The following is a 13214-nucleotide window of genomic DNA, read 5'->3' as shown; positions in this document are numbered from 1 at the left end:
AGCGGTTAAGAATCTGCCTGCCAATGCAGGGACACAGGTTCAAGCCCTGGTCCGGGAAGATCCCACATGCCACAGAGCAACTAAGCCTGGGTGCCACAACTACTGAGCCTGAGCTCTAGAGCCTGCAAGCCACAACTACTGAGCCCACGTGCCACAGCTATTGAAGCCCGTGTGCCTAGAGCCTGTGCTCCGAAACAAGAGAAGCCCGTGCACCGCAACGAAGAGTAGCCCCCACTCACCGCAACTAGAGAAAGCCTGCACGCGGCAACGAAGACCCAACGCAGCCAAAAATAATAAATGAATAAATTAATTAATTTTAAAAATTTTTCATTGAAGTATAGTTGATTTACAATGTTTCAGGTATACAGCAAAGTGATTCAATTATATATATTCTTTTTCAGATTCTTTTCCATTATAAGTTATTACAAGATCTTGAATATAGCTCCCTGCACTATACAGTGTTTGTGTATATATCATACAAACTATACCATAAGTTTGTTTTCTACATCTGTGAGTCTATTTCTTAATCATAGATGATTTCGTTTCTTAGTTTATTTTCTAGGATCTGTATTCTAAAACCTCAGGCTTATAAGTGATTTTAAAGAACACTTGGTAGGAAGCCATAACAAGATGAAAAGACAACCCTCAGAATGGGAGAAAATATTTGCAAACGAAGCAACTGACAAAGAATTAATCTCCAAAATATACAAGCAGCTCATGCAGCTCAATATCAAAAAACAAACAACCCAAACCATAATTCAAAAAGAGTCATGTACCACAATGTTCACTGCAGCACTATTTACAATAGCCATGTGGACACAGAAGCAAACTAAGTGTCCATCGACAGATGAATGGATAAAGAAGATGTGGCACATATATACAATGGAATATTACTCAGCCATAAAAAGAAACGAAATTGAGTTATTTGTAGCGAGGTGGGTGGACCTAGAGTCTGTCATACAGAGTGAAGTAAGTCAGAAAGAGAAAAACAAATACTGTGTTCTAACGCATATATATGGAATCTAAAATTAAAAACTGGTTCTGATGAACCTAGGGGCAGGACAGGAATAAAGACGAAGAGGTAGAGAATGGACTTGAGGACACGGGTAGGGGGAAGGGTAAGCTGGGATGAAGTGAAAGACTAGCATTGACATATATACACTACCAAATATAAAATAGATAGCTAGTGGGAAGCAGCTGCATAACACAGGGAGATCAGTCTTGGTGACCACCTAGAAGGGTGGGATGGGAGGATGGGAGGGAGGCGCAAGAGGGAGGGGATATGGGGGTATAAGTGTACATATAACTGATTCACTTTGTTATACAGCAGAAACTAACACACCATTGTAAAGCAATTATACCCCAATAAAGATGTTTAAAAAAAAAGAACACTTGGTAAAGCCAACTAGGTAAATTTTGGCTGGAGCTGAATGAACAAGGGAGAGGGTTGTAGGCGATGGGGTCTAAGGGCCAAAGAAGGGGATATATCATGCAAGCCTGGATGTCATGTATGGTTGCTATGCAACAAATTACTCCACACTTTAGCAGCTTTCAACAATAATAAACACTTATTGGCTTCCCTGGTGGCGCAGTGGTTGAGAGTCCTCCTGCCGATGCAGGGGACACGGGTTCATGCCCCGGTCTGGGAAGATCCCACATGCTGCGGAGCAGCTGGGCCTGTGGGCCATGGCCACTGAGCCCGCGCGTCCGGAGCCTGTGCTCCGCAACGGGAGAGGCTACAGCAGTGAGAGGCCCGCGTACCACACACAAAAAAATAAATAAAAAATAATAAACACTTATTATCTCACATAATAATTTCTGTGGTTCTAGAATTTGGGAGTGGCTTACTGGTGGTTCTGGTCCAGGGTTTTTCATGAGGTTGCAGTTATAACATTGATTGGGGCTTCAGTCATCAGAAGGTTTGACTGGGGCCGGAACACCTGCTGAAGCCTGTCTTGCAGCAAGAAGCTTCTACACGCTTTTCCACTGGGGGCAGAATTAAAGCTCTCTCCCCAACTCCATTAGCTTGACTCTCTGCCTCCATTCAGTTCCCCTCTGAAGCTCCTACAGCACGTCCCGGGGGACAACTTAGAAACCATCCTCAGAGGCCTGGACACCTCAGCTTTCTCCAGCAGCTGGCAGACTCTGCCATGCCTGTGCCCCAACCCCATTTCTGTTCCCTGACAAACTGCCAGGGATCAGAGCAGAACGATCCAATCGGGGATGGCAGCACAGGACAGCCAGCTCTCAGCTTCTCACTTGTGGAGAAACTAGCCACGAAGCCTTTCTTTAGAGGACCGAGACATCCATCCACAGGATAGCATGGACTCTGCAGTGGAGTGGGCACGGGGAGAGAGGCTGCAGACTCTGGGAGAAAGAGAGCCAGAGAGTGAGGAAGTGGAGGCTGGTAGAAGAGAGAGAAGAGGCAGGAGGGACCATGGCCAAAATATGTCAATATCATGTTTGTTTTTCCCTCTGGTGGGATGGCAGGGAGGTCACCCCTGCTGCCTTGGGGACAGAGCACCTGTGCATGCTCCCCTGCCCCTACCCCTCCAGCCTGGCCCAGGCTCGCGGTGGGTATTTAGTAAGTGCACACCAGAGCTGCTGTTTATGTTGATGAGATGACGGCACAGCACTCAGTCTGCAAAGTCCAGACTTCTGTTTCTCCCACCCCCTGGGAATTTCATAAATAAATCCCTGGAACCGTTCCAAGAAGAATTTCAAGACTTCTCTGCGCGTGCGTGCGTTTCCAGAAACACAAACAATTTTACATGCTGCCTGGTGTGCAAACTCCAAAACAACTCCTGGGGAGGGATGAGGGCTGGACATGGCAGAGAGATGGTAGAGGCCCAGGTCAGGCCGGGCCGGGCAACCAGCAGTTCACAGCGGAGTCTGCAGCTGGCTCCGCTAACTGGGTTCTCAGAGGCCCAGCCGCCTGGGCTCAGGTTGCTTGGCCTCCCCTCCCCCGCCCTCTGGCTTTGGCAGTATTCTCCACCAGGTTTTTGCAAAGTGCTGGGGTCTTAAAATAGCATGAAGGCACACACACACTCAGACTATGGTGTCAATTCCCGTACCACAGAATGATCAAAAAGAGAGTGGAGCAGGAACTCCAGGACACCTTCCTGAGTGGAGAGCAGTGTGAGTGTGAGCTCAGGCCCCAGATGGGTGGGCACATGGCATAAGGAAGGGGATGAAGGAACGGGGAGGAGAAGACAAGATAGAGCCTGTGTCTGGGTGTGTATTTGACAATGTGACAGCGTTCATAGTCACGTCTGGGGTGTGTGTGTGTGTGTGTGTGTGTATGTGTGTGTGTGTGATCATGAAACCGGAGGCTGTGTTGGTGTGACCAGTTTGGCAAGGGGAATATAGACTTCCCTCCTGGTCTGTGAACTCCTGTAGGGCAAAGAACTAAGAACTTCATCTGAATCATTCCCAGGGCCTAGCCCGGTGCCTGGCACAAAGACACTCGAAACATGTTCCAGGATGAATAAATGATGCCCGGATCCATGGATTTGCTAGAACATAAAATGATAACCATAAAGATAGTCCAGCTTCAAATGGCAAAATTAGAACTGGGTGCCCCAAAGTTAGTATTTCCTGAACATTGGGAGGGAAATGGAAGTGGTAGGGTTAATGATCTGTCTGAGGAAGGAGAGGCTACACACCCAGGAAGGCGGAAGGCTTCCAAGAGCAGTCAGGCTCTGAGCTCATTCTGAACGATGGGTAGAATTCCTTGACCTGGGGTTCTAGCCAGGAACCCTAGGCTACAAGGATTAACACACTCAAACCAGTAGAAGTGAAAAAAGAGGATTTCCTGGAAAGATAAGTGGGAGTCTCAGAGAAACTGGTAATGGGAAAATATGGCCAGATCTCATGGGGTCTTGAAGACACTGGACTGGGTATGTGTGGAAGACAATTTGACTGTTAAGAGTGGCTGAGGCTGGAGGGTGCGTGTGCACAAGCACACCTTGGTGACCACCCCCGGCCTTCTCCCTGCCTCGGCTCCATTCCATTCTCTTCTCCTAGCTCATCCTGATACCATATGGCTTCCAGTTACTACTCTGTAGTTCCTGCCACCATCTAAGTAACACAATTTCTACGCCTCCTTAGTTCAAATGCTCATGAAAGAGAAGCTGAATAGCTCAGCCAGTCTATTTACTACTTTCCCTTGGTTCAGATGCCCGACCCTGGTGCAATCATCTGTGGCCAGAGGGCGGACCATGTATTCATCTAGGAGAAGGGGGTGTAGGCAGGTGAGAGAAATACACCCTTGTAATCCACATGGGAAAAAAGGGAGCAGGGGTTGTCCAAGCAGGGGGAAGACTATGACTGAGGACTTGGCAGGTGTGCGTGCAAGTGTATAAGTGTGTAAAAGGGGGAGGGATTGAGAGAGAGAGAGAGGATCCAAGATGACAGGGGAGCTGTCAGAACTGGGATTAGCTGGGTGATCTTGGGCAAATTATCTGACCTCTCTGTACCTCAGTTCTCCATCTCTACAATAGGGTGAACAGTAGTACTGCTCCCACAGGGTTGTTGTGAAGATTAAATAAATAATCCACAAAGGGCTCTTAGGAGAGTACATGGTCAGTCTCTGTATGCTATTTTTATGTGTAGGGGAAGTAAGTCTGGATGGATATTAAGGGCTTGTCATGTAGAGGTCTTGACTACCAGTTTTGGTTTTGCCCTGGAAAAGTCATTTATCTTCTCTGGACCTCAGTTTTTCCATCTGTAAAACAATGAGGTCAGACTAAATAATCTCTAAAAATCCCCTGCAGATTTAGAATGCCATGCTTTTGGCTTGGTGTCATGGGCAATAGGGAGCCCGTATGTTCTCAGGAAGGCAGATGACAAAGTGAGAGGGAACACGGGTTTGCCATGGCGTGCCTGGTAACTGCAGGAAGGGTGACCAGGAGGTGGGGAGGTTACAGCGCTAGCAGTATCAGAGGTATATGATATGAGGCTCTGGATGGGGGCTTCATTAGGGGCATGGAGAAGAGGGGGGTACAGATAGGCAAAAGATCAGAGGTCCACAGCAAAAGGAGAATGACCAGGAGAGCCATCCTGCTTGGCCACTGGGCATGTCCGGATAGAACTAAAGTATGAATCATCAAGGCTGAGGGCACCGGGCCTGTTTACCAAGGAGGCACTGGGGTGGAACGAGGTCAGTGTGGGGGTTATAGTAATCTACAATCATGCCATGGCCTCTGGAGCAGAAAGTGAGGGGGAAAAGCCTGGGGAGGGTTTTTTTCAGGAACAGCAGAGCTCAGCACCATCCCATGGGGCCCCTGAGCACAGACTGCAGCCGCTGACTCTGTCAGGTCCCTAACACTGACTGGGGCCTTCGGGATTCTCAGGCCCATAACAGTGGCTCTAGCCAGCCTCCCATCCTTAGCCACCAGCCATATCACATTCCTATTCCTTCCATTGCCTTAGCTGCCCTCCCTCCACTTCCCTCAACTCCCTGGCCCACCCGTTCTCCCACCAGACCTATACCGCTTCCCCCAACCCTTCAGGGTCCAAACAACCCCTCTTCAGCTCCCACTCTGGGATGCTGAGCATTTCTAGAGGAAACTGTACCATCAAAGAGGCTCGTTATGACCTCAACTTAACGTTCGGCAACTCTGGCTGGGCCCCAGAGCCACCCTGGCAATTACCTTCTGCTTTCCTATGTTCCTGGACACCATCCCATTTCCCACAGGGGTTTTTGCAAATTTTCCCTACTCTCTTCAAGCATGTCCTCCATCATATGCTATCCTGCCTCCTGACCATGCTGTACCAAAACAGGCCATGCCTGAAACTTGACTGAGAACATCCAGGTGACCCTCTCATGCCTATAAACTTTCTTTCACCTCCTCCTCCAGCTTCTGGCTCCGTCACTTCTTCTTCTTCCATATTTTTGAACTCTTCCTGACTCCTTTACTGCAGTCTAAGTTGCAGTCTCTCCCATCTTATTAAAGCAACAAAACACAGCAAACACTTCTTTGACCTTGTATGTCCTCTGGAAATCCCCTTTTCTCTCTTTCTCTTCTCTAGTCTAGAAATCTGTATTTTTAATTTGGATTATTTAGCCCATTCATATTTATTGTAATCACAGATGTATTTGAATTTACTTTCACCATCTTATTTTGTGCTTTCTATTTATCTCACCTTAATACTATCCTTTTTTTTCCCTTTCTTGCCTCCTTTTGGATTGCTTATATTTTCTTTCTTCCCCCCTTTATTTATTTTAAAGAATTTATTTATTTATTATTTATTTTTGGCGGTGTTGGGTCTTCGTTGCTGCTCACGGGCTTTCTCTCATTGTGGCGAGTGGGGGCTACTCTTCATTGCGGTGCGCGGGCTTCTCATTGCAGTGGCTTCTCTTGTTACAGAGCACAGGCTCTAGGTGCACGGGCTTCAGTAGATGTGGCACACGGGACTCAGTAGTTGTGGCTCGGGGGCTCTAGAGTGCAGGCTCAGTAGTTGTGGTGCATGGGCTTAGTCACTCCGCGGCATGTGGGATCTTCCCGGACCAGGGCTCGAACCCATGTCCCCTGTATTGGCAGACAGATTCTTAACCACTACACCACCAGGGAAGCACAGGATTGCTTATATTTTCTTATTCTACTTTTTTCCTTCTCCTAACCTGGAAGTTATATAGTCTGTTTCTCTTCTATTAGGGAATATCTGACAATTAGTAAAGTAGGCATGAATTCATACATAACTTATTCATTTTTTAAAGACATTTTCTATGAGTATATAATTCTAGGTTGACTGTTATTTTTCTCTCAGCCCTACTTAATTGTTTTTGGATTTTTGACTACATAGATTATATTTCTTGGAATTTTGTCTGTGAGAATTCCTTGTAGCCTGAGTTGAAGGTGGGTCCTCTAGAGATTATTTGCTCTTCTTTCTTCCAGGTACTACCAGGGGGTACTACCAGCCCAGGCCCACTCGAATCTAAATAGTGTATAGTTTTTCAGACCACCCAGGTAGGGTTAATTTGGAATTAAATTAAATGATGCAGGCCAACTTGTGGTTCGGAATTCTCAGGGAAGATTTTCCCCTTTTCTCGCTCAGAACCAAGGTTCAAGTCAGGCAGTTTTCCTGGCAGCCTCCTGGAGGAGTGAATTATTTCTAGTTCATCCTTTGACCGAGTGTCGTCTTATCTCTTGTGGGTCTCAGATTTGAGCAGAGGAAGATTTATTAGACTCCCACACCTTGGGCAGTCCTGGACTTTCTCTCCTGTCCCCTGCATCCTGCTCACCTTCAGAACACCAAAGTTCAAGTTCACCTGGTATACAAATGCTCTCAAGGTGAAAGCCAGCTTTGGTTCTCTGCTTTTCTCTCTTTGTTCCTTAGTTTTTGACTTGAGTATTCTTCACTTTCTTGCTAGTTTACCAAGCATTTTGGGTTGTTTCTTTAGCAGAAATTTTGCTCAGGGAACCTGGTCTATCATTCTGAAGGAAATTCAAATCTCCCCCTCCCATCACAGCCAAGTTCTTTTAAAGAACAGATGACACTCGGTCTTTTTTTTTTTTTAATTCTTTCTTCCTTCCTTCCTTCCTTTCTTTCTTCCTTCCTTCCTTCCTTCCTTCCTTCCTTTCTTTTTGGCTGTGTTGGGTCTCCGTTGCTGCATGCGGGCTTTCTCTAGTTGCAGGGAGCGGTGGCTACTCTTTTGTTGCGGTGCACGGGCTTCTCATTGTGGTGGCTTCTCTTGTTGCGAAGCACGGGCTCTAGGCACGCGGGCTTCAGTAGTTGTGGCACGCGGGCTCAGTAGTTGTGGCTCGCAGGCTCTAGAGCACAGGCTCAGTAGTCGTGGCCCACGGGCTTAGTTGCTCTGTGGCATGTGGGATCTTCCTGGACCAGGGCTCGAACCCGTGTCCCCTGCATTGGCAGGTGGATTCTTAACCACTGCGCCACCAGGGAAGTCTGACACTCAGTCTTTCTAAGCTTTCACCTCTCGTTCACTTGTAGCCCCCTGAAGTTAGGCCTCCACTCCACCTTCCACTGAACCTGCTCAAGTAAAAGTCACCTCTGGGTTTCAAGTTATCAAATCCTAGACATTCTTTGTTTCCCATCTTACTTGACTCCTTCTCAACATTAGAAACTACTGATCTCTTGAAACCCTCTCCTGCCTTGGTTTCCATGATTCTGGTTTTTTCCAGGTTCTTTTCCTATTTCTCTGACTGTTCCTTCTCTGTCTCCTCTTTCCTGTCTGTGTTGCTGTACTTCCAGAACTACTGCACACCCCTGAGCTGTCTGCATAACTATGATATGCTGCTGATTTCCAATCCATAGCTCCATGGCTCCAGGTTCCTACAAGAGGCCCTTCAAACTCAGTATGTCCAATGGGGAGCTCATTATCTTTTTCCCAAACTTGCTCTTGTTAATCTGCTGAATTAGCCGCCAAGCAGCCAGTCACCCACATCAGATTATACTGGAAACATAATGGGCTTCTCTGTTTCTTCCTCACTTCTCACATCCAATCCATCTTGTAGTTTCTACCTCTTTAAAATCTCTTGAATCTATTTTTCTTTCCCATCTCCATTGCTGCTGCCTAGGGTCAGGTCCTCCTCCTATTTTGTCTGAGCTACTGGCTCTTTGGTTTCCTTACCACCAAACCATCTGCACAAAGTTCAAGTTCATATGGTTCAACAAAGTGGTCTTTCTAAAATACAAATCTGATCACTTTACCCCACTGCTTAGAACCCGTCCAGGAATACTGGAGAAAAGGACACTTCCATGTGGACTTCCACATCTGTCTCTCTCTCCCACATTACCTTTCAGCTCCACCACCAGCCCCCTTCACCCTGCACCCTCTGCATGTGCTGCCATGCCTAAACATCGGGCAATTTCACCTTGGTATCTTGCTCGAGATAACTTGGTAACTACTCCCTCTGCCAGGAATAATCTCCCGCCTTCCCCTGCCCCGCACAAGCCTGTCTATCTAAGGAACACTCGTAGACCTGCCAGGAGTCAGCTGGAGCATGGTCTCTTCATGAAACCTTTCCCACCTCCTTAGCCTTCCAGAGTTGCACCATCCATGCCGTCCTGAGTCTCCCTGCTGACCCTTTACGGGTGTGTTATAGCATATATAATATGTTGTGCCTTTTTTTCACTCTCATCTCTATTAGATTGTAAATTTCATGAGGACAAGGACCATGACTTATCCACGTTTATAAGTTACGCCTGGTGTACTGCCAGTGCTCAATATGCACTTGCGGAATGGATGAAGATGAGCTATTGTCCTCTTGGAATTAATGACTCTGCTGCTCACCAAGGCAAACTGTGCTGAATCCCCTAGGAGGTGGAGTGTCTTGGTGTGTTGTAAACAAGATGGCAGCTGTGACACTGGGTGGTCTAGTCAGTGGAGCCTGGGGAGTAAGACTTTTTCCCAGAGAAGTAAATCCTGGTAGCTCTGGGGAATCCCATGACAAAGGGACAGAGCAAGGCGGATGAGTAGTTCGTAGATGTGATGTGGGTCCAGTCCTAAGATTCAGGAGGCTTACAGAAATGGATGCTTTGCTGAGGTCTTCAGGGATGGGAGGAGAGCCAGGCTGTGGGAGGGAGCACAGGGAGATTGGGCGGTCTGTCTCCGTACTGCTTGGGACCTAAAAGGGAAGGTAGATGCATCATCTGGTAAAACTCTGACTCGAGGAGATGCTGCAAACTCTCACGAATAGGGTATGAGGAATATAGCTCACCCCTCCCCAACCCCATCAAGTCTAATTTCCCACCTTCAGCTGGCTCTTGAAAACCAGTCCCTGGAAAAGCATGAGATGCTGTGATGTTGAAGAAGCACAGGACCAGGAGGCTGTGGCTTCAACACTTAATTAGACGTGAGCTTGGGCGAGTGGCTTACCTTCCTTAGGTCTCAGTTGCCTCACCTGTAAATTGAGCACACCCTGACATGCCTCAACCACTTCATAGGATTATAGTAAAGATTAAATCATCATCACAATAGCTTTTCTTTTTATATCACTTCCTAGGTGTCAGAGACTGTGCCGAATGCTTTAAAGACAGTATCTTCATCCATCCCCACAATATCTCTATGAGGTAGAACTAACATCAGTTCCAATTTACAGATGAGGGAATTGAGGTTTAGGGAGGTAAAATATCTTGTCCAAAGTCAAAGGCTATCAGGTGAGCTGGTATTTGGTCTGTGGACCCAGCGTTCTGATTCCCTGGGCTGTACTTTCAGCTATGTGACTGCCCTTGTAATTTAGGAGTAAAGCAACCACAGGTCCCCTCTGCGACTCTTGGTCTTGCAGCCACAGTGGCAGCACTTAGCAAGGTATAAGGAAGGACAGCTCCTCTCCCTTGGTCTCAGTAATGTGCTCCTGAGGGGTCAGCTTTCCCTTCCCAACTGCATGTGTTTGTGAATGTCCTGTGTTGAATAGTGTGCCCCCATTATTCATGTCTACTCAGAACCTGTGAACATGATTTTCTTTGGAAATTTAACTCATACTGGATTAGGGTGGGCTCTAATCTGATGACTGGTGTCTTATGAGAAGAGAGAAATTTGGACACAGAGATGCAGACACAGAGGGAAGACAGCCATGTGAAGATGGAGGCAGAGATTGAAGTTATGCTTCCACAAGCCAAGGAACACTAAGAATTCTGGGAACCACCAGAAACTAGAGACAAGAAAGGATTCTTCCCTAGAGCCTTCAGAGAGAGGATGGGGCTTCTGACACCTTAGTTTCAGATTTCTAGCCTCCAGAATTGAGAGAATAAATTTCTGTTCTTTTAAGCCACCCAGTTTGTGGTACTCTGTTAAGGCAGCCCTAGGAAACTAACACAGTAAACTTACACTGTGCCCACCACAGCTGGGAGCCCTTAAGGGTGGGTGGAACAGAGTTTGGGAGACCAGTTAGATAAAATGGAGGGGGGAATGCCCATTTTGGGGGCCTGAGGCAGAGCAGTATAAAAATAAGGTGTTTGCTCATCCAGCTACTGACCCTTGTGTACATGGTGCCTCTGCAAGACTTTGCACATGTGTGTTTGTGTGTGAGTTGTGTCTGGGGAGTGTGTCTACAGTCCAGTTTTTTTCTTTATATGAGGAGGGGTGTTCTTCAGGTTTGTGACAACTTCAAAGGTGGGGATTCCATTTGAGAAGCTCCCCACTACCCCGACTCCCCACTTTGGTCATCCTCTCCACCCCTACATCTCAGATGATGAAACTGTGCTTAGAGAGGTTAAAAAGTTTTCCTAAGTTTTCATGCCAGTTAGTAAGAAAAGGAGATTTCAGATCCAGAACTCTGGGTCCAAAACCTTGTCCTTTTTGTGATCTCAAGCGCTTTTTCAAGCTAAGGAAAGTGAACTCTTTTCAGAAAGATATGGGTGATTCAGTTTACCTTTTATAAGCATTTTTTTCTAAATTTGAAAGTAACACTAGCTTATTTGTAAAATATTTAGAAAATACTGAAATATTTACAGAAAAAGTAAAAAATTATTCTGGTGATAACTACTGATAATATTGGCAATTTCTTTTCAGTCTTTTTTCCATGCAGATATATAGTGTCAACAAAATTAGAACAGTACTGTAAATAGTTTTGTATTTTGCTTTTCCATTTAACATCTCATGGACATTTTCTCACGTCATTATTTTTAAAAACATAATTTTTAATTACTAAATAATGCTCCATCATATGGATGGGCCATAATTTGTCTTCTATTATTGAGTACTTGTTTCCAGCTTTTTACAATGATGAACATGCAACAGATAACATTTCTCACAAATATTTGTCCTCATCTCTGTTATTTCTTGAAGACAGGGGATAGGGGTATGAATATTCTCAGACATTTTATACGTAATGCCAAATTGTTTACCAAAAGGGTTCTACCTACAGCAGAGTGGGAGTGCTTCACACGGCACCCTCACCAAGATTGAGTACTGTCATTAAAAAGCCCGGTATGTTCTGAAAAGGGGCATCCCATGATTCGATCACACAGGTGGCTGTGCGTCCCGCGGATCGCAGGGGGCCACTTGGGGCTGGGAGACTAGTTAGGAGACGGTTGCGAAGATCGCGATGGGACGTGACGGGAGCCTGATGCTAAGCAGTAGGGATGAAGGGAACGGGAACACGCACGGCACTCGTAGAACATTCGATGCGGGGGATGGGGGTCGGTGCCGTTAAGATCACGCTGCGCTGCGGTGAGCGCAGGACAGAGCAGAAGCCGCGTGTCCGGCTCGGCCTCCTCCGCGCCGCACTCTGCACCCACGGGTGAGGTTGGCCGAGGCGCGAACCCCTCCCACCCCTTTAACTGGGACACTCCCCTTTAAGGCGGGCGCCCGCGCGCACCCGGCCCCGCCCTTCGGGGGCGCGCGCGGCGGCCGCGGCGCCGGCTCCGCCGGGAGTGCACGTGCCGGCGCCGGGCGGAGAAGAGGGAGGCGGGAGCCGGGCCGCGGGAGGAGGGGAGGCGCCGGGGGCGCGCGCGCGCGCGCTGGGCGCTGCTGGGCTGCGGCGGCGGCGGCGGCGGCGGCGGCGGCGGCGACGGTTACTATGGCGGAGTCGGCCGGAGCCTCCTTCTTCCTCCTTGTTGTTCTCCTGCTTGCCGGCAGCGGCGGGTCCGGGCCCCGGGGGATCCAGGGTGAGTCCCGGGGCGGGGGCCGGGATGGAGAGGGCCGGGCGAGGGCGAGGCCTCGCGCCGCGGCCCCTGACTACAGCGCGCCCCCTCCCCACGCACTCAATATGGCCGGGCGGGGGGCGCGGGAGAGTCGCGGTGACCCCCAGTCGGCTTTCCCCGACCCCCGAGGCGCGGCCGCCCAGCCGGGACCGAGCTCACGCCGGGCCCCTGGGGACCCGATCCCTCTTCCCGGCGAAACTGGATTCGGGGAGCTCTCGGGGGTCGCGCTCCCAGCACCCCCATGATCCACAGAGGGGAGTGCGGGCTTCCTTCCCCAATATTTGGAGGTCCACGTTTCTGCCCCTCAGCGTGTCCAGGGGCGGTGGTCTTCATTCCTTCCATCCAGATGCTCCTGGGGGGCGCCTTTTCTCCCGCCAAGATTGTGGGGCTCGGGCGATGGGGTCTTTGCCTCTCCGAGGTTTCCTGATGTTGAGAGTCCTTGCGCACCTCAGATGAAAGGGGAAGGGGTCTCAAACCTTTCCTTGAGCTCCTGCGCTTGGGGTGCCTCTTCCCCTCCCTCTCCTTCCTCTCTAATGTTCTGGGAAAGCGAGTCACATTTCCCCTTCGCGCAGTCCCTTGAGTTCAGTGGGGCCAGCCCCCCC

At 48.5% G+C, this 13214-nt stretch overlaps 1 protein-coding gene across 1 annotated transcript in view; it reads left to right on the top strand.

The window, feature by feature from the left end:
• Positions 1-12442: 12442 nt before the first annotated feature.
• Positions 12443-13214, top strand: part of LOC114486512 (activin receptor type-1B-like) — a 23104-nt gene continuing 22332 nt past the window's right edge. Inside the window, exon 1 of the mRNA XM_028491506.2 lies at positions 12443-12576. Within this exon, the coding sequence (XP_028347307.2) occupies positions 12489-12576 (88 nt within the window). The 5' untranslated portion in view covers positions 12443-12488. The remainder of the gene's footprint in view (positions 12577-13214) is intronic.

Source organism: Physeter macrocephalus, chromosome 6 (genome assembly GCF_002837175.3).
Source record: "Physeter macrocephalus isolate SW-GA chromosome 6, ASM283717v5, whole genome shotgun sequence".
NCBI lineage: Eukaryota > Metazoa > Chordata > Mammalia > Artiodactyla > Physeteridae > Physeter > Physeter macrocephalus.
Note: the sequence above shows the minus strand (reverse complement) of the source record. Positions and strands in the feature narration are given on the sequence as shown.